The 22,413-nt window shown below is 40.1% G+C and overlaps 1 protein-coding gene across 1 annotated transcript in view; it reads right to left on the reverse strand.

The window, feature by feature from the left end:
• Positions 1-21,847, reverse strand: part of LOC140549423 (uncharacterized) — a 65,651-nt gene extending 43,804 nt beyond the window's left edge. Inside the window, exons 1-13 of the mRNA XM_072673064.1 lie at positions 21,625-21,847; positions 18,260-18,550; positions 17,691-18,005; positions 17,253-17,576; positions 16,657-16,971; positions 15,770-16,075; positions 15,545-15,616; positions 15,072-15,380; positions 14,380-14,433; positions 14,128-14,292; positions 13,909-13,998; positions 12,914-12,976; positions 11,948-12,010 (exon numbers count right to left, since the gene is read on the reverse strand). Coding sequence (XP_072529165.1) covers positions 11,948-12,010; positions 12,914-12,976; positions 13,909-13,998; positions 14,128-14,292; positions 14,380-14,433; positions 15,072-15,380; positions 15,545-15,616; positions 15,770-16,075; positions 16,657-16,971; positions 17,253-17,576; positions 17,691-18,005; positions 18,260-18,550; positions 21,625-21,823 — 2,566 coding nt within the window. The 5' untranslated portion in view covers positions 21,824-21,847. The remainder of the gene's footprint in view (positions 1-11,947; positions 12,011-12,913; positions 12,977-13,908; positions 13,999-14,127; positions 14,293-14,379; positions 14,434-15,071; positions 15,381-15,544; positions 15,617-15,769; positions 16,076-16,656; positions 16,972-17,252; positions 17,577-17,690; positions 18,006-18,259; positions 18,551-21,624) is intronic.
• Between the last annotated feature and the right edge of the window lie 566 nt (positions 21,848-22,413).

Consider the following 22,413-nt stretch of genomic DNA (forward strand, 5'->3'; position numbering starts at 1 on the left):
TTTAAGTGTTTGAGCTCTTACCCAGAGTGACTTACAAAAGTGCTTCACTGTTTACTCAGAAAAATAACCTTAGCTAGTGTATCAAAAATACCTCTAAGCTTACATACTTCTAAATACAAGTCAGTATAAGAAACATAACCTGAAATAATTACTGCATAAAAAGTACATTTTTTAACAACATTAAAGTCATGTGTTATAAGTATGTCATACCGGGGGACATGCTGCCGAAGCCTGCGGAGGCGAAGGGACCCCCATTCACGCGGTCAGGGGCTGGATTCCCGGAGGCGCGGGGGCCGGAGACATCGCTTCGGGGTCCGGGAGGGGTATGGTCCCGTGGTGCGCTCCTGGGTGCCGGCCAATCAGGGTATTGGCCCCGCACTGAGGCCCGCAGGCTCTCATGAGGACTTTCAAGTTCACAGTCATGGTCAAGTCATGTTTCAAGGGACTCTTATGTTGACACAGACTTTTATGTTGACACTTTGTGTTATCGTCATGTGTGTGCTCACGATTTAATGAATACATTCCACCTGTGGCTGGTATATTTAAGGAGGGCTAGCGCTAGCTGCTAGTCGCCGAGAATGGAATCCATTGGGCTCATCGGCGGACTCAGTGAATAGAAGTGAACCTTATGAACTTATTGAATCTATGATTTTTTTTGCCGTGCTACAGAGTGACAGTATATATCTAAGACTAGCATGTCTCTTTTTCATGCTTTGGATTGGAATGATCATTTCCATGGTTCAGTCACACTATATTGGAAAAAATCAGTTACCAAACCAATTACCAAACTTGACCAAATGACTGCATCTGGGCAGAATGATAAATCATGAACGTTCTTAATTTCTTCCCCCAAACTATTCCTTTAAAAGGTTCAGATGAGATTTAGGAGTTTTTGCTATCAGTGGTGATAATTAAAAACACTGATTATAAAGACAATACAGATTATTCCTTCATTTGTCACTGTCACTCAAAACCTTGTGTTTCTAGTTTTCCAGTATTTTTAAGTTTTTAACAAAACTGGTAGTGAACATGGTATTCAAATTTGATGAGTGGACCAATATAAATGCTCCAAAATGAAAAAAAAAAAAAAAAAAAAAAAAAAAAAAAAAAAAAAAAAATATATATATATATATATATATATATATATATATATATATAATTTTTTTTTTCTGTAAATTTATGTTTTTATTAATATTTTTTATTACTATAGTTTTTTTTCTTTCTACTTGTCATTTATTTAGTTTATCTGATTTTATCAGGCCAGCTCACAGATACACATCATTTAGTACCATATAATATAATACTGCTTTACCTCTTCATTAACAGTTCATTTTTATTAACAAAAAATATTAATTCTACATAGTAGCATAACCCTGGCAAGTAGGGGAGCTACTGGCTGCAGGACCCTATCACATGTACAAATATCATAAAAATTCCAGTTTTAATGAACACTGACTGAATTCACAACAATTGAAGTACTTTGTGATATTCTTTTAACACCTACTAGAGGCTGACTGAACCCAAATCTAGCATTTTATGAACATGATATGTCAAGTCTATTACCTGATGGCCCAGATCAGACAGTGCATGCTTGAGTTTTAAACAGCTGAGTTCGTCAGCTCAGTGAGGCCTAATGCACTGATTGGGGTCTTTTTCCCAGAGAGAGAATAAATAGTCAAGTCAGAGCTTCATACAATGTTTGTATCTATATAAAATGTTGAGCACAAGTTTTGAAGGATGATATGCCAATGTGTCAGCGCTGATCAACACAACTCCACCTCCCTCTCTAGAGGAGTGTGTGTGTGTGTGTGTGTGTGTGTGTGTGTGTGTGTGTGTGTGTGTGTGTGTGTGTGTTGCACTGGCAGCAGTGTGGTAGGAAACCCACCAACATACAGGAGACAGGAAACACTCCACTGTAAAACAGCTTTAATGTTGCACCTGCAGAGAACTGATCCATACACTGATAACCACACACACACACACACACGCACACACACACACACACACACACACACACACACACACACACACACACACAGCTGTTGGATAGGATTCACTTGTAGTTACATTAAATGTAAAGTATTACTGGATATTTTGGACTAATACTTTTGTATTGTTGTGGTTTAAAAATAAAAACAGTTAAAATCCTACATGTTTTCCCTTGATGTCTACTTCTGACGTTTGTGGGACTTTTTTATAGAAATTTATTATTTTATTATTTCTACAAAATCGGTTTACCAACTTCTCTTTAACCTTCAAAATTAAACAGACTGTTTTAATTCCTACTTCTTTAAAATGGATATAAGATCAAATTTGGCCTCAGACAGTAATATGTGGGGCCCAAACAGAAGTAGGCTTAGCAGTGCTTCACTTTTGTAAATGTAATGGTAATTCTGTAGGAACTCTCTATGTTACATTCCCGTGAAGTTATAACAGCCTGTGAAAGAATTTGTTAGAACATAATTGATGCTCCAGTGGCCTCTTTATGTCTCTTTAAGTTCAACCTGTGTAGAGAGTCTATACCTGAACATACATATTAAATCTCATGGTGATTGAACAAGTCTATTCATATGAAATATCTGCAGAAAGCTGACAGGTCAGAGGTGACCATATAGTTTAATTTATCAAGTCTTAATTACAAATTAACAAACAAGTACAGGCAACGATGCTGCTTATTCAAGTTTCATCTTGATAGGTCAAGCGTTTTTTGAGAAACAGATATGTGAAAGTTATAGCGCCCCCTATATTGCAGTGGCACCAATGTATATATATTACCCAGGAGTCCTAAAGTGAACACATGTTTGAAGTTTTGTTACAATCAGTCAAAAAAGCTTTGTATGCACGATTTATATGATCCAAGCTCCGCCCCTATTTGTAATTAGCATCTGGTATTAATGCATTGTTGAATTCCCAACATATTTTGGTAATTATTAAAAAAATTGATAGACAGACAACTGAATCAAACACTATCAATTGTTTATCTGTAGACTTTATAATATCATAATAATAGAGATTTTAATTATTTTCCCGTGGTGCGCTCCTGGGTGCCGGCCAATCAGGGTATTGGCCCTGAACGGAGTTGGGGTCTGTCACGGCCGTGTCGCCGCGCCCGCCCCCGGGGTGGTCTCTGGCCGCGGCCCGCAGGCTCTCATGAGGACCTTCAAGTTACACAAGTTATACAGGAGACTGACTTCAGAGAGAGGAAACACTCCAGCTTTAATGCTGCACCTGCAGAGAGCTGATCCATACACTGATAAAGCCCCTCCCAACAAAAACACACACACACACACACACCCTTAGCTCTTAGTTAGGATTCACTTACAGTTAAAGTAAATATAAAGTATTACTGTTTTTATTACTGTTTCTTTAAAATACATATACAATAAAATATGGCCTCAGTCAGTGATATGTGGGGTCCAGGCTGAATCTGACAAGTAGGCCTAGCAGTGCTTCACTTTTGTAAATGTACAGTAAATGTTGTAGGAGCTTCCGGGGTACATGCCCATGAAGTTATAACAGTCTGTGAAAGAATTTGAAGTTAGAGCATAAATGGTGCCCCTAGTGGCCATTTTAAGTCTCTTTACGTTCAACTGATACAGTCCATACCTGAACACACATATTAAATATCATGGTGATTAAACAAGTCTATACTTATCAAATGACTGCTGAAAGCTGACTTGTCAGAGGTGACCATATTTATTAAATATCAAGTCATCATCACAGTTTCATCTTGATAGGCTAACTGGTTGCTGAGAAACAGATTTGTGAAGATTATAGCTCCACCTAGTGTTGCAGTGGCACAATTATGAATATTACTCAAGGCCCCCAAGAATGCACACCTTTAAAGTTTCCTAACAATCTGTCAGATATTTCAGTGACAGCTTTGTATGCATGATCTATATGATCCAAGCTCCACTCCTACTGTTAATTGTCACCTGCTATGAATGAGAGTATTGCAAATTTGAAAAGACAGGATCAAATTCAAGGCACCAGTTGGACAAGGTGAAGTAATTCCTTAGACCTAAATGTTTAATTGAAACAGAGGGCGAGACGTATCCCTGTTGGTCATTGGGCAAAGAGAGAGTGTCAACAACAGCACTGTAGTGGATTGAAATATGTTTAGTTTTGTTCATTAAATTATGAATTACTGATTGCCATCAAATGTCTGAGTAAAGACATAATAGAGTGACATGATGACCTTCCTTCTTTTATTATTATTATTATTGTCACAAAATAAATTGATGTTTTCACGACTTGGAATTGAAAATACCCTCCAAAATCAATCAAGAGAGCGTCCATAATAACAATAGTCATAACAAACGTGACAATAGCTGTAATTAGCATCATTAAATTAACCCTGAAATGGAGGAAAAGGAGAGGAATTAAAGGAACCATCAAAATATCCAAGGAACCAACCAATGATCAGGCAGCATGGACCAAAGGTGGAACGCAGTTTCTCAAAACTTTACCTATTCAGACCAGTTGGGCCATGGCATATGCAGATTATCGCGAGAAGTCGAAACCTAAGACACAGAGCGCCCACGTCATGCGCATAATGCTTAGTAGTAAAGCGCCAGTTCACCTGAAACAAGGTGAGGTGAGTATGTTGAAGGGCACGTGTCCATCAAAGCCTCATCATGAAAAGTTCCAAGCTCTTGTCAGCAGCTCAGAGGAAATTCACGCTCCTGGAGGCCTCATAGTCTATGAGCAAATAGTGGATGTGCAACCCGAATCTCATGGCAAGGTTGAGCTCCTGGTGAAAAATGTCTCCCATCATGACATCACTCTATCTCCAAAAACAGTTATTGCAGCAGGATCACCCATTGACTGGGCTATCCCTATTGCAGCAAATGCTCTAGATAATTCCCACAAGGTCTCGACGTCTCAGATCCATTCTCTGCTAGTCTCTCCAACTGAGAGGGCGGCTCCTGTCCATGAGTCCCTTGAGTTAGACTTCAGTAACAGCCCCATAAGTCCACAGCTTAAACAGCAAATACAAGCCAGAATATTAGAAGAAGTTCCGCAAGCCTTTTCTAGAAATGATCTTGATGTTGGCACAGCTTCTGGTGTCAGGCATCGCATAGAACTAGAGCCTCATGTGCCCTTCAAAGAAAGAACAAGGCGTGTCTCACCAGCTGACTTCAATGACCTAAAGAAACATTTGCAGGATCTTTTAGCAGCTGGCATCATTGAAGAATCCGCAAGTCCCTATGCATCTCCAATTGTGCTTGTAAGAAAGAAAAATGGAGAACTGAGGATGGTCGTGGATTACAGAAAGTTAAATACTTTCACTAAGAAAGACGCATATCCACTACCTCGTATAGAGGAGACGTTTACCTTACTGTCTGGTTCCAAATGGTTCAGTGTCCTTGACCTCAAGAGTGGATACTATCAGCTCGAGGTTGAGCCCTCTGATCGGCCAAAGACAGCCTTCACAACCCCGTTTGGGACATGGCAATTTCGGCGGATGCCACAAGGTCTGACAAACTCCCCAGCCACCTTTCAACGCACAATGGAGAGAGTGATGGAGGGAATGAACCTCCAGGAAGTCATCACTTTCCTGGATGATCTTATAATTTTCTCTAGCACATTGGAGGAGCATGAAGATAGATTGATGAAAGTGCTGAAACGCATTTCAGATTTTGGACTCAAACTATCTCCCTCCAAATGCAGATTTTTCCAAACATCTGTAAGGTACCTGGGACATGTGATTTCTTCACAAGGAATTCAGCCTGACCCTGATAAGGTTGCAGCTATCAAAACATGGCCTTGCCCGCAGACAGTTCGTGAGCTTAGGTCCTTCCTTGGATTTACTGGATATTATCGCAGATTTGTTCGAAATTACGCCAGAATGGTCAGACCTCTCAATGATTTACTGAAAGGTGAATATGCCTCCAGAAACAAGCGTCCTTGTTATGGGCCACGAGCAAAGTCACCCTCACTAAAAGACCAGTGGACTGATAGCTGTCAGGCAGCTTTTGAGTCAATTGTTGATAAACTCACTTCAGCACCCATTCTTGGATTTGCAGACTGGCGTCTCCCTTATGTGCTGCACACAGACGCGAGCACCACAGGACTAGGGGCAGTCTTGTATCAGATTCAAGATGGTCAAACCCGTGTAGTAGCCTATGCCAGTCGAGGGCTTTCCAAAAGTGAGAGAAACTATCCAGCCCACAAACTAGAGTTTCTTGCTCTTAAGTGGGCAGTCAGTGAGAAGTTTCATGATTATTTGTATGGGGCTGAGTTCAAAGTGCTAACAGACAACAACCCCCTGACTTATGTTCTGACGAGCTCAAAGCTTGATGCCACCAGTCACAGATGGCTTGCTGCACTGTCCATTTACAACTTTGACATACATTACAGATCTGGTCTGCATAATGCTGATGCTGATGGGCTTTCTCGGAGGCCTTATGGACAACTGGAAGAGGATGAGGAGTCAGAAGAGCTGAGTGAAAAGGTATCCCGGTTGTTAAACTGTGCGAGCCCATGCACAGACAACTTCAATGTTTTTGATGAGGAGGCAGTGAGTACTCTGTGTATGTATCACAGTGTTTCCCAAGAGACAAGTGCGTCTGACAAGAGTGGAGTCCCTGCAATAGAAACACTGCTATGTGGAGAGGGAGCCGTACCCGATGATCTGGAGGATCCTGCTCTGTGGCCAGGTCAAGAAACCATCCCAGGAATGTCTATGGAGGACTGGCACCAACTGCAGAGAAAAGACAGTAGCTTAGCCTGCATCATGGACATTTTGGAGGGCAAAATTGACAAAGACTTCGGATGTGAGGCTGCGAGAGCCTGAGACTGTGCTACTGTTAAGGGAAAAGTCAAAACTAGTATTACGGGATGGAGTGTTGCACCGTAAAGTCTTTGATCAGAGTGGGGAGGCTTTTCATCAGCTGGTCCTGCCAAGCAGTCACAGGGAGAGAGCTTTTCATGGTGTCCATAGTGAAACCGGTCACATGGGTATAGAGAGAACTGTAGAACTTGCAAGAGCAAGGTTTTACTGGCCAAAAATGGCTCAGTATATTGAAGCAAAGTGCAAAGCTTGTGAGAGGTGTGTAAGGAGGAAGGCCAGAGCCCAGAAGGCAGCCAAGCTTGTTAACATCAAAGTTGCTGCCCCACTCGAGCTTGTTTGTATGGACTTTCTGAGTTTAGAACCTGATTCAGGAGACACTCGTAATATTTTGGTCATAACAGATTATTTTACAAAATACTCACAGGCTTATCCTACAAAAGATCAAACAGCAAGAACAGTAGCCAAGGTGTTGTGGGAAAATTTCATTAGCAATTATGGCTTTCCACGCAGATTGCATAGCGATCAAGGAGCTAGTTTTGAGTCGGAAGTAGTGACAGAGCTGTGTACGCTGTCTGGGATCAAGTCTCGCACCACCCCGTACCATCCCAGGGGTAACCCTGTCGAGAGGTTCAACAGGACTCTCCTTGATTTGTTGGGAACCCTGGAGGATAGGAAAAAGGAGGAATGGAGGAAATATGTCCGACCCCTCGTACATGCATATAACTGTACGAGAAATGATACGACTGGGGAAGCACCCTTTCTTCTTATGTTTGGTCGGCAGCCACGCCTCCCAATAGATCTTTGCTTTGGTATCAGCCCCAGAGGCCATAATTCCAGGACACATTCTCAGTATGTGCGTGAGCTAAAGAACAGACTCAGACATGCCTATAACCTTGCATCTCGAAATGCTGAGAAAAGACAAGCACTAAACAAGCGACGCTGGGATTCCACTGTGACTGCCATGCCACTGGAAGTGGGCGACAGGGTCCTCGTGAGAAATTTGAGCCTTAGAAAGAAGCACAAGATTTCTGACCGGTGGGAATCTGCTGTTCATATTGTCGTCAAACAGCCTGATGAAAACATTCCAGTATATGTGGTGAGAGCAGAGGATGGAGGAGGTAGAGAACGGGTCCTTCATCGAGACTTGCTGCTGCCATGTGGGTTTTTACCTGTGAAATTGGAAGCTGAAGGACAGAATCAGGGGTGTAAAACACCGGTTCAAGATCCTACAAGATGTAGAGACGGGATACTAGAATCCTCAACCATTTCTGAAGCACGTGAGAACAGTGATGCACCTTGCATGTGGTCCCAAGAACTGGGGGGTACTCCACCAGTTGAACAAACTGTATCTCCATTTAAGAGCTCTTTAAATCCCGAAGCTCAAGATTTTGCAATAGATTCCCCAGAGCTGTCCGACACTGACATTGTGGCAAGTCCAACACTTAAACAAAGTAGGCCCCAGAGGCGACGCCTGCCCCCCAATTATCTTAGAGATTACCATGTTGGGTCTCTAGTGGGTTGTAGACAACATAATGTTAGCTCACCTTCACTGCTCTATAGTTTTTTAATTTCTTTGCAGGAGCAGATAGCAGCATTGATACAAGGTGTAGTTCCTGTACATGACGAGGACGTCATATTTTAAGCAGGGGAGGATGTAACCCAGCTATAATAAAGCCCTTTTAGTTGAATGGTAGCCCTTAAATGGGTGCTGCCCCTTTAAGAAAACCGCGGCAGTTTTCGGCAATCTGTCGAAGCTATTTCCCGCAATAGCAGCTGATTTATGGCAAAAACGGCAAGTTTATGTTGAAAAGCATAGACAGGAGAGCACGAGGCTCAGATAGCTTGGAGAGGGGGGAAGGAGAGGTTTGATATACTGCAGCCAGCCCCAGCTACCTTCATACCCTTTATTCTGTTTACTGATTCTCCTGCTAGATTCTCCTGCTAGATTCTCCTGCTAGGCTGGCAGGGCGCTCAGCTTATGTTACTTTGACCGGCTTCAGCAACGCGCGAGAGGCACGTTGGAGGGAGAGATCGAGAGAGAGAGAGAGATGTTGGTCACGACCGTCTTTAGCCTGCATCGGAGCACTTAAGTACACCGCTTAACACACTGAAATTTTTTTATTGGGTACCCAAATACATATTTTTTTTTACACCAACGTTCAGAGTCCAAGGACGGTTCGCATATTATTTTTTTTTTGGACATTCCCAGCGACCATTTTCTAAGGACTGTGCAAGAGAAATCTCAAGGTTCAGTGTTCAGGTTCAGAACTACTTACCTATTTCAACCTATTTCACATGTGTTTAGATCACATTTATAAATGTGAATTTGTGCACATTTTATATTTTCTTTTCATGAATGTCATTGCAAATGATATGTCAGTACAACTCAACGCAAATCCTTCATAAGATGAAAGAAACGCTCCAGTCCAGTAACATTTAGACTTATTGGACCTAGGTAGTACACTGCTACCAGACCCTAAATAAATTCCTTTCAATTCAAGCGTGTCATATGTTTCTGTGGTCATTTGAACTTAATTAAATTTTAATTTAGATTAAAGAATTGTACGCTTGGTTACATAACCAGCTCAGCACATAATCTCAGCACACATCGTTTTCCCACTAAATTCAGAACAAGGTGATTTTACCTTGCTGCACCCAAAAGGCTTAAGGTATTTGCCAGCTTCTGGCTGTAACTTAACGTCCCACCTTAAATGGTGCAGAATTTATATACTTCTATATATATATATATATATATATATATATATATATATAACATCTGTCACCTCAAACTGTGGTGGGATGATGTCTATCTAGATTCCACAGCTAAGCAGACCTTCCACATCCCGTGCAACATGAATAGCCTTCACTGAGCCCCAAGAAAGGCAGAACACTTGTCATTCCTCCATTTGGCCGCAGTAAGTCTACTGCAGTGTGTGATTACTAGTAAATTTAGACAAAGGAATCCCCTCATACCTTCATCTTAATGGATGGATATAATCTGAAACTCTACAGAGAACACAGAGAAAACAGAGTGCAGACAAAAAGAAGTGAAACACATCATCTTTAACTGGTGTCAAAATTCACACTTTATTATCAGACTTGCTATATATTGTTGAAAGTACTGTGATCTATAACATTTCATATAAGCCAGTTAATACATACTTCAACCCCATCATAGGCAAACACTCTATAGCAAATAGTTTGAACTTATGCATTTATTTCTGATTAATAAACAGCATTTGAGTGATTGTCTTCAGAAACAAATAAATGTAACTCTGATTAGTGATTTAATATCAGTAGGAAATTGGTGGAAAGGAAATTGATACATTTATTGTTAGTTTTGATTTAAATATTTTTGGCTGAAATGCAGATTATGTTAAATGTACACTTGCAGTGATTTGCCTTTTTTCAACTATACAAATCATGAAATCAATGAAATCATCAAACCATAAAATCTAAGCTAATGTATGAAGTTTAAGCATTTTCTACCTTATATTTATTACATGTTCGAAATAATGATAAAAAACATGTCTACAGTAAAAGTCAAAAGTATGGTTACAAAAAAGTAAAAAAGTAAAAAAGTATTTAACTTCTGGTTTAGTTTCAAATGTCACAAAAATTTCCTGAGCAGACAAACTGGTTGGACTCTGGCGATGGTCTATCTCTCCTTCTCAGGCACCTCCACCACCTCTAACACATCATCATAGTCTGGATGTAACAGAAAAGAAACAGATAAAAATCTTTATGTTTTAAACATGTAATTTAATGCTGGAAGCCTCAGTTTCTAATCATTGCATTTTCTTTTATTTAATAAATTCTATCCTTTTAAACACATAAATGACATTATTTCCATCATCATCATCATCATTACTCTGTAATCATCCATGTATATCATGAGTTACAGTGATGCAAATCCATATTTTACTAACAACACTCTGCAATAAGGTGAGCAAAGAAAAATGTTTGTTTTATCTCTCTCCACCTCAATAAAGCCATTGTATGCTCACCTTCATCACCTGCTACACCTCCTAACTCCTGTCTAGGAGTGAGGACATCATCATAGCCCTCAGGAGGGCACACTGCACCGACATATGTAGACAAATGTTTTGATGACAGTGAGCAACAAATATGATTTCATTATTGAATGGATGGTTTTTCACAATGAATTTTCCATTTTAAAAGAGTCAGACCTGGTGTACTGTGTGGGCTCTCTCCAGCAGGAGTCACATCGTCGTAGATCTCCACTTTATTTTCTGTCAAAATGTAAAAATGAAAGGTAGCCTCAGTGACAAGAGACTTGATTTTTACTAATTACCAACTCCAATTTAGATATGCATTATACCACAAACTGGGTACTTCACACGAAAGAGTTGGTGGAGATCTCTTTTCCTTGTCTAGCTAAGGTTTATTAACTGGAAAAATTCTATTGTGACAAAATTGTAAAACACCATGTTTTAGACCATGGCTACTACAGTAGTGAAAAATAGTGAGATAAGGCTATATAATGTTACCAGGCTATTATGCAACACCCCCTTTATACACTAATATTGGGATTATTGTAAATAAATGCACATGAACAAGAATGTAATATGTTATGTTCAGGATTACCTTACCCCAGAAGACTGAAAGGATCTAATCTAATCTAAAAAGTTGAACAAGTAGATAATCGGATAGCCAGTGACACCCCATCTACCATCATGGCTTTCCATCAATTGACAGTAATTTCGCCAATTAACTATAATTTAATGCTGGAAGCCTCAGTTTCTAATCATTGCATTTTCTTTTATTTAATAAATTAAACACATGAATGACATTATTTCCATCATCATCATCATTACACTGTAATCATCCATGTATATCATGAGTTACAGTGATGCAAATCCATATTTTACTAACAACACTCTGCAATAAGGTGAGCAAAGAAAAATGTTTGTTTTATCTCTCTCCACCTCAATAAAGCCATTGTATGCTCACCTCCATCACCTGCTACACCTGCTAACTCCTGTCTAGGAGTGAGGACATCATCATAGCCTTCAGGAGGGCACACTACACCGACATATGTAGACAAATGTTTTGATGACAGTGAGCAACAAATATGATTTCAGTATTGAATGGATGGTTTTTCACAATTAAATTTTAAAAGAGTCAGACCTGGTGTACTGTGTGGGCTCTCTCCAGCAGGAGTCACATCGTCGTAGATCTCCACTTTGTTTTCTGTCAAAATGTAAAAATGAAAGGCAGCCTCAGAGACAAGAGACTTGATTTTTACTAATTACCAACTCCAATTTAGATATTCATTATACCACAAACTGGGTACTTCACAAGAAAGAGTTCTATTCCTGCTCTTTATCTTTAATATTACACAGAGTTAAATGTGCAAAGCTATACACTGTAGTATCATAAATAAAACCATACAAATATTCATATAAATATTCAAACAGGAACACACTTGCTAATGTATCGGGTCTCTGTCCAGCAGTGATGGCATCATCATAGTTGTCTGTTGTGTCCTCTGTGCCCACCTCACCTAAATCAAATAAAAACATTGACATATTTCATAAAGTTGGCGTAGCACAACAGATAACACCAGTACCTACCAGTGAGCTAGTGAGAGTCAATTCCTGGTCTGGGTGGCTATGCTGTGCTACACCAATAAGAGTCCTTGGCCAAGACGCTAAACACTACATTGTCCCACCTTTGTAATCTGAGTAACCTGTAAGTCACTCTGGAGAAGAGTGTCAGTTAAATGTGTAAAATGTAAATGATCAGTTTATAAAGTCACTTACTTCTCAGTCCACTGGTGGTGGTCTCATTATAATATTCAGGCTTTTCTTCATCCACTGTCTTTGCTAGAAGAGAATGAAGAGAATGAGCTTCTCCATTTTCTCTTTCTAAAATAAATGTTGATTCTAAAAGAGGCTTTTGTGAATAATCTCAGAGGCCTGACAACAGTAGCAGCTGTGATTCAAATCATGAACGCACATCTAAGATCCTTTCATAAAAATGTTCTTACAGAAGATAAATCAACACAAGCTACTGAGGAATGTGATCGATGTTTAGGGTAAGCCTCCTGTAAAAATACACAGAAATAATAAAACACATGTTTTGCTGACTTACTTGAGAGGAGCTGCTCTTCCACATTTTCATATCCTGAATTCTGCTCTTCAGAGAGGATGTTTCCTGTTACATTAGAGCAGAACAGTCGTGGAAAACCTTCAGAATTCCAGACAAGTCACACAGGAAACACAATTCCACTTTGACTGATGACCTAAACTACACATCACAAGATGAACTGAAAATCCACTACAAAAACTACATTTCCCATAATGACACGGTGTCTTGGTTTCAGTTTCTATTATATCAGGCTGTACAGAAACTGTTCTCAATAAAGGTCAATCAATGAAAAGCCAGTTAAAACACTCAAACTCATGAAAAACATCTTTAAGGTATTTAACAAAAATACTGAATCAACCGTTTAGCAATTACAGCCATTTTTTCTCATAGACTTTCCATTTACACAGTCTCAAACGTAACTAAGGAACTGACAGATAAGCAGTATCATGGCCAGGTATTAACTTTTCCCTCGTTATTCACGGAAGAGGCAAGATGCACTGGTAACACCTAAAAAAAGGAAGGTCAGATTGGACTAGAAAAAAAGGTCTGTGACAAAAAAAGGCAAGAATCAAGAACACGATTCTTTGAACAGATGAAACCAATATTAAATTCTAGTCTCGTCTTAATCTATAATGGTGGATGAAACTGAAAAAAGAGACAGAAATCCAAAACTCAGTAAACAGTAAAGAACATGTCCAGATTCTCTCCAGATGTACTACACTCCTGTTATTAACTATTTTATTAAAGGAATTTTTAAGCAGCATTATGAATAATTGGTCTGGAGAGGCAATGACAGAGATGCTATTCTCCATATTACATTCAGTGGAGCATCAAAATGATGTAAGATAAGGTAAAATGCTACAGCTGCTTTAAGGCATGTAGTTATTTACAGCCATTTAAACACAATTATTTCTACATGCCAGCTAACATTAGCTCCACTTCCCATATTGTGAGCAACTATGGACAGCCTCCAGTAGAACACTCCACATATTATTTACCCCTTTCAGTAAATCTTTTATTGACATGTTTATGATCAATCTCCTCATAGACTGGCTCAGTCAGAGTCTTCTGCCTCCTCTTAGAGAGCACTGTGAGAGAGACAGAGAGAAACATGGAGTCAGTTCAGTAGAAGAGAAGACTGATGACAGACTGAAGGACTGATGGTATTTAGAGAATGTACAGAAAGTGGATTGTAGATGATCTCTGAATCTCCCTACCTCTCCTGAGCAGTCTGTTCTGGTTAAACAGCACAACCAGAAGCACTAAGGCCAGGGAGAGCAACATTCCCAGCACCAGGAGAGACACTGGATAGGCGTAGGGATAATGTGAGGATGGAATTTGTGAAGGAGAGATTGTCTGCTCCTCAGTCAGATGTGCTGGAAATATACATAAAGAGTAAAAACTCAGTGGAACATCACAGTGTATTTAGAGATATGTAGAATGATCACTTAAAGGAATAAAAGGAGTACCAGTGATGACAGTTGTGGTTGTTTCAGATGCAATAGTAGAGGTCACAAAAATGTCTGTAAAAAGAGTAAAAGTAAAATGCTCAGGCAAAAGAGATAAAATAGAGAGAGAGAGAGAGAGAGAGAGAGAGAGAGAGTGAGAGAGAGAGATTAATGCAGAATTTATTGAAAATTGGTATTTCTTGCTCCTGGGCTCCCCCTACAGTTGGAAACTTAAGATGTGCTTTGAGCCACACCTAAAAAATAAACCTTACAGCAGCATTTCTGAACAAGCAAAAACAATATAGAAAAGTCACTGAAGTGATGGAAGAATGTGGACTGAGATAAAGAGTAAAATCACAGCAGTTTAAACTAAGGTGAGGTGTTAAGAACTAAGAAGATAGTGAGGAGAGCTGAGAAGATCATAGGGGTCTCTCTCCCCTCTGTCACAGACATTCACACCACACGCTGCACCCGTAAGGCCATCAGCATTGTGAAGGACCCCACTCATCCCTCACATGGACTTTTTTCACTGCTGCTATCTGGCAGAAGGTACAGGAGCATTGGTGCTGTCACTGCTCGGTTCTGCAATAGCTTTGTCCCACAAGCTTAAAGTGAATTAATTCAGTGCAAAAAATATAGGTGTCCAATCACAGAGAACACTGATGAATATAACACAGAGAAGTTAACACCAGCATAACAAATAATCCTCTGACCTGCACAGCTGACCTCAGCTCTGTGGGAGCAGTCAGTGTGTCTCTTCAGGGAATGAGGACAGTCCCACAGGTGAAGCTCATTCCCTCTACACTTTACTCTGTTCAGCCAGACAGTCCCTTCACCAGCACCAAAGGCAGCACTCCCACCAGCTCTCTGGGCTGGACCACAACCAAGCTGCTTGCAGACCACCTCAGTATCTTTGATGTCCCACAGATCATCACACACGGACCCCCACTCAGCATTATGATACACCTCCAGCCTCCCAGAACAGCTTCCCTCTCCTCCCTTCAGCCTGAGAGGCAGGTGATCTAAAAACACACACACACGGATCACGAAAACCAAAGGTCAACTCATAAAAAGGGAAGTTTAGATGAGATTGATTTGGCAAAACAATTAAGAATGAGTGAGTTATCTGGGTTTATTAACTTCTGATTAATATTTTAATGGTTCAGTAAACAGAATGCCTCCATACTTGAGCGCTGGTTCAAGTGTGGAAATAAGGAGAATTTCAGATGGTTTTCCAGTGTGCGCTGTTTATTTTCTCCTGTGAATATGATAAAAATACTGTTTTAATATCAAACTGAGCTCAACATCAGGCTTTCAAATCTTCAATATTCTTCAATCCTGCAATACTCCTAATGTCTGCTTTCAAAATGAAAATATGTTTGTCCATCTCCAAGAAAGAGAAAGTCCCTACCTGAGCAGGTAATGTGAGCCACCTCATCAGTATTATCGCACTTGTTCTGTCCCCAGGGGGAAGATGGACACTGCCACAGAGAGGAGTCATGTTTCCTACATTTCACTTCATCCAGCCAGTTAGGAGCTGATTCCACTCTTGCTTTAGTAGCCTTCTCACTCCCAGTTCTTCCACAGTTCAGCTCTCGACAGATCAGACTTGCTGCTTCTTCATCTATGCCTGTCACACACACATTCCCCCAGGTTCCATTGTAGAACACCTCCAGATTCCCCTCACAGCCCTCAGTGAGTCTGATCTCTTTAAACTCTGGTGGGAGAAAGGTGTTGAATAATTAAGTCTTGCAGGTATTTGGAAACGATCTAAACTATCTAGAACTATTTGGAAGATATCTGAAAATTAGCCACTTAGCTATCATAATTGTTTTACATCTCCTTACCCTAAGCTCAACCTGGCCTGATATACCCTGTATGTCCAAATGTATGTGGACACTCGTACTAATGAATGAATTCAGCTACTCTAAGTTGCACCCATTGCTGATAAAGATTTCCTAAAAAGTAGATAAGAAGCAAACAAATATTAGACCAACAAAGGTCATACCAAGAGTAAGACATGTTATAGTCTGTGAGATCACAAGGGAAATCAAAATAACTAAAGGCCTCTCTCATGTTGGCTAATGGTAATGTTCTTTAGTCCACCATCAGGAGAACAATGAACAACAGTGGTGTGTATGGCAGGGTTGCAAAGAGGAAGCCGTTGCTCTCCAAATAAAACTGTCTACAGTTTACCAAAGATTGCATTGACAAGCCAGAAGGCAATTGGCATAAAAGCAGTACCACACACTTTAACAACTGAACATATTATAAATAGCAGCAGTCATCAAATGTTACCTGAGCACACGACTCCAACATCATCCTTGTGTCCACATTCACCCTCTCCACACAGCTGAAATCTGCAGTTCCACAGAGACGTCTCGTTCCCCTCACACTCCACCTCATTTAGCCAAATGGGTCCAGTTACAGCTTCAAACCGGGCTGGTACCAGAGCACTGAGGGCCACTCCACACTGGAGCTGTCTGCAGACCACCTCTGCATCCTTAATATCCCACAAGTCATAACTCACTGTCCCCCATGAGCCACTGTGGAAAACCTCCAGCCTTCCTGCACAGTCTCCTCCAGAACCAACCAGCCTGATGGAGCTACGAGCTACAATTCAGAGAAAATGTACTGTACTTATAATAATAAAATTATTATCCCCAAAATATTATTCATTTCTATGATGATACACACACACACAGGTGAAATATTATATATGTATAAAGACTTGTTTGGACACGGTTGTTTTGACAGGTGTACTGTGCCGTTAAAACCTGATCAACACACTTACTGTTGACTGTTCCTCTAATCTGTCACTCTATTCTGTATAGTTGTAATATTTTCTGCTATATTAACAACTAAATTATTCTAAACGATTCCAATATTTTTACCAGAGCAGGTGATGTACAGCTGTTCTCTGGAGCTGCAGTTGACTGCTTGTGCACTGCTGCAGTTCCCCAGATGAGCTTCACTCCCAGAACAGTTGAAACCCGTCACACACACGTAGCTGTGTTCAGAACTGGATGGAGAGGAGCTAGAGATGTTGAGCACAGAGCCACAGCCCAACTGTCTGCAGACCACAGAGGCCTCAGACTCACTCCTGGAGTCCAGCAGAACTCTCCTCCAGTCCTGCCTGTAGTACACCTCCACCTCCCCCTCACACTCCATCCCTCCAGACATCCGCACTCGCCCCTCATGAAACGCCAGAGAAGAACCTGAAAGTACATAATATAAAATAGATTAATACATCTGTAATATTGTGCTTTTGTATTTTGTATTTTTGCAGGGAAAAAATGTGGCCCTGGCAGTCTGTGGACCAGAGAGCTTACCACTGCAGATGACTCCAACATCCTGTTTATGAGAGCATGCAGTTCGACTCCATGATGAAATGGGACATTTTGACAGGTGTGTTTCGTTCCCCTGACAATCAAATACATCAGCCCAGATCCGGCCACTCCCCTCCCCAAACCAGTCTGACCCCAACACAGCCACAGCACTCCCACACTTCAGCTGACCACAGAGGACACTGGCAGCTCTCATATCCCAGCTTACGTCACACACTGTGCCCCACTCACTGAGGTACTGGAGCTCCACTCGACCAGAACAGGAGTCTGAGCCGTTCACCAGCCGCACCTCAGTGTGACCTGAATCCACAAATTATTAAAAGAGCAGGTAAACAGGAATGCAGGTATTACATTTGAGACCGATTTCCTGACCAGGAATTAAGCTGTGTGTGGTCCAGGACTACCTGTACTGCCTGTCCAGGAAATCTTCTGTCTTATGTAATGAAATGTAAGTAAATAATTTGAAATTTTATACTTTACCAGCACACATGGAGTCAAAACATAAAAACTACGAAACATGTAGTTCTTACCAGCACATATGAGTCCCACATCACTGTCATGGGAGCAGTTGTGTTTGAGTGAAGAAGATGTTGGACAGAGAGTAATGTCAGATTCTTTGCCTCTACACTGAAGCTCCTCTGACCACACCTGACCCTCCCCTCTGCCAAAAGCAGCTGCTCCCAGCACCTCCACAGGAAGCCCACAGCCCAGCTCTCGACACACAACCTCTGCATCCTGCTGGTCAAAGTCAGCATCACACACTGTGACCCAGGTCTCTCCATGAAGAACCTCTACTCTTCCAGAGCACTGATGAGGACCATCCACAAGTCTGGACATTCTGTGACCTGTGTGTATTGTAACCTCATTAAAATATAACAATATATATTTGTGCACCTCAGGAACTTATTATATCATAAAAAAGTTTATTCATTATCACAATTTGATTCAAAAGGTTATATTTTATATTTATTACACACATAATTACATATTTCAAGCTTTTATTTATGTATTATATTTTTATATAATATTTTACTTTTTGTTAGAATATAATATTTCTTAGAATTTAATAAAAAAAAAACATTTCACTTAACATGTGAGGAATATAAAATATGACTGTTTAGCTTTTTAAATTAAATTATGAACCACAAATAATTCATGATATTTTAACTTCCTGAAATGATCTAGTACAAGTAATACAATGTTCAGAAGAAGACACTTACATCATTTCCTAAGCTACTTGTAGGTTAACATGCAGTGTTCAATAAAGTGCATATTCTCAATTGAATATGTGATGGTTTTGCATCAAATTGTGAATACAAATGATTTTCACAATATTCATTTTTTAGGTGAACTGGTATATTGTTAAAAAGAAAAAGAAATGTAATACTGAAATCCACTTATGAAAAATCATGTTAAAAACTCTCACACTCACTGTTAAACTCTACCCTGAATATGGATCAAGTTTAATATTGAATTGTCTGCCAAAACATGATAATGTTTAGTTATCTTTGCAGGGTAATGTTTCCAATAACAGAAAGAGTACACACACAAACACATTGGACTATTTTAAAGATATAAATATGGCACATGTGTAAATCTGCCAAGAGTAGGACACAACTGAGAGGCTGTGCAAAAAGTAGACTAGTGAGAGAGGCCAGCAAGACACATATATATTACATAACACATTGTATATACAAATCATCATGGTGCAGCTTAAGGTCTGCGATATATGATATAAGATATAAGCACTATGTTTAATGCAACATAAATAAGCAGGCTTGATCAACTATAACAGGATCCAAATCCTTATTACTAAATAACTGTTGAATCATTCATCCAAATGTCAGCAAACAACAGTTGCTGTGTAGTGACTGGAGGGCTAAGGCTAAACCCCTCATATTGGCAGTCTAGTCATGCCCCCAATAACGTATTTTTGGTTCAGTCTAACAGGTTGCTAGTTAGTTTTTATTTACTCATTGGTTTGCAGTGATTTCTTCAGGTATTCTTTATAATGAGGAGAACATTAGTGATATTAGTGGTAGCGAAGTACACAGTAATATTTTGTAAGTAATATTAAATATAGCCACCATCAGAACACCTGCTCTCTAGTCTAGTTGCGACATTTTGCTAATAGGTTTATAATACAAAGACATTTTTAATACAGCTTGTGTTTTGACCCTCTTTTGTCCCGTGGATCTTTGTCTTCTGTGCCTTGATACCTGCATTGATCTGTATCAACTAGGTTTCTTTATATGTAAAGTTGTTTATATTTTAACCATATCGATATGTTTACCACAATGGTCTCACAATGCAATCAGAAAATACTCAAACGGGATTTGGTTCATTGTATCATTTTATGTTCGTTTGGTTCATGTGTTTCACCTGGGACTTGGGGTACTTAAGAGCTTCAACTCCATGGTTCAACGCTGAGAATTGTATAGTTTGGAACCTTGAAGTCGCACGGGAGGTTCCCCATACGACTACAGGTGTGTTACGGTCAGCTTTGGCTCGGTATCCGTGTTCAGGAGCAGGTCACCCTGTTAACCACGTTATAAGCGAGGTTCGCTCACTCACTGTCAGGATTCACTGGCTACCTATGTCCCAGCAAGGCAACCCACGCTCGCAGCAGCACGCTGCTGTTTCAGGTAAGGTTGGCCTTGCAGTTTTGTCTAGCTGCTGGTTCCCCAGCTCTCCTTGTCTATGTGCTGAGAATGCCCTAGAGTGCCCACTCAGCTCCCAACTCCTCCCTGTCTCAAGTCTGTTATGTTCCCCATTTGTGTTGTCACGTTTTGGTTGTGTTTTGCTGTATTCACCTCTCACTGCTGCTCATGTTTTTCATACTCTTGGTGTTTTATGTTCGTTGTTTGAATTAACCCACTTGCATTGGATTCCATCTCTGCGAGTGTTCATCTTTTTGTGTCTGGCCTAGCACGCCATGACAAATACCAGTACTTATCCACAGGACAAAAACAGTCATTGTCCTTTTTTTGGGATGAGTTGATGTGTTGTTACACTAAACTCATTTCTACCTCCAATGCTGTGAATCTGACATTCTCTCTCTTATCATTACATGTTTATTCAATAAAATTTGATTTATTTTAAACTGACATATCTTGTGTGAGTGTTTACAAAAAAAAAGGGTCTCTGGGCGGTAGAACTGCCTTCTGAGGTGAGACTAAATTTAATTCGTAATAAATCTGAATATTTTGACAGCAATTTCATCAGAATTGAGCAAAAGTTTTAGGACAGCTGTGCTGTGGTTCTTTTCATAATTAGCTTTTTAGTACACCCTTTGCACCAGACCACACTGTGATAAATCCATTCAGAAAGCTCTCATTGTGCAGCAATACATGTTGACAATAACATACAATAGTATATATTTAAATGTTTTTTGTTTGACATGTTTTTGTTAACCAACATAATTAACATAACATGTTTTCTTTACTATAGTTTGTTTGTTTTGATGCTACATATGTACTATGTTAAAACTGATGTTATACACAAACTGTTGTGGCATTGCAATTTTCCACCAAGAAGACATGAAGACAGGAGTTGTTTTGAAGAGTTTGTTAGGGGTAACATTGCCTTGTTTCAGAGATGTGTGTTTCTTCAAGTGGACTCATTCCCTCTTGGGTGACATTACAAATTAAGGTCAGCCTTAATGTACAAATGTATTTTAACTTTTTTATATTAGTCTAGTTTTTCTAATTTTTTCAGTAACTGATGAAATTGTGTTTTATATTAATTATTGAAGCTGCATAATAATGACCTAATTACTATTTACCATTGGAATCACATGCTGGATGTTAACTATAAGGAAATTAATGAAACCTCTCAAAACAAAATGACATTCTAAACCACTTCACAACCAAATACAATACAAGTAATACATTGTATATTACAGTAGATTGAAGCTTACCTGAACAGATAACTCCAGCATACCAAATATGACTACAGCTATGTTTACCCCATCCAAGTGATCCACAGTTCTTCAGTGAAGACTCTGATCCACTACACTGCACATTACTCATCCAGATTGGTCCAGATCCTGGTGTAAATCCACCAAAACTAAGTACCTCTCCACAGTCCAGCTTTCTACACACAACTGCAGCCGCCATCACATTCCAACCGAAAGCACACACAGTTCCCCACTGTCCTCTGTGAAGAACTTCTACTTTCCCAGCACAGCGACTTCCACCATCCATCAGCCTCATACTGTCTGTGTGATAGAGAAGAAATAAAGAGAGAAAAGAAAGAGAAAGGGGGCAGATGATGAGACTAAATGAGAAATTGACTGTATTAAATATTTCATAAAGTGTGAACATTTTAAATCTATTGTAAAAACAAGCAAATAAACAAACAAATTAACAAACAACTTACCAGCACACACCAGTCCCACATCACTGTCATGGGAGCAGTTGTGTTTGAGTGAAGATGATGTTGGACAGAAGTGAATCTGAGATTCGTTGCCTCTACACTGAAGCTCCTCTGACCACACCTGACCCTCCCCTCTGCCAAAAGCAGCTGCTCCCAGCACCTCCACAGGAAGCCCACAGCCCAGCTCTCGACACACAACCTCTGCATCCTGCTGGTCAAAGCCAGCATTAGACACTGTGACCCAGGTCTTATTGTGAAGCACTTCCACTCTCCCAGAGCAGTGAGAACCTCCAACCAGCCTGACTTCTAAAATATTTATCACAAGAAAAAA

Source organism: Salminus brasiliensis, chromosome 2 (assembly GCF_030463535.1).
Source record: "Salminus brasiliensis chromosome 2, fSalBra1.hap2, whole genome shotgun sequence".
Taxonomy (NCBI): domain Eukaryota; kingdom Metazoa; phylum Chordata; class Actinopteri; order Characiformes; family Bryconidae; genus Salminus; species Salminus brasiliensis.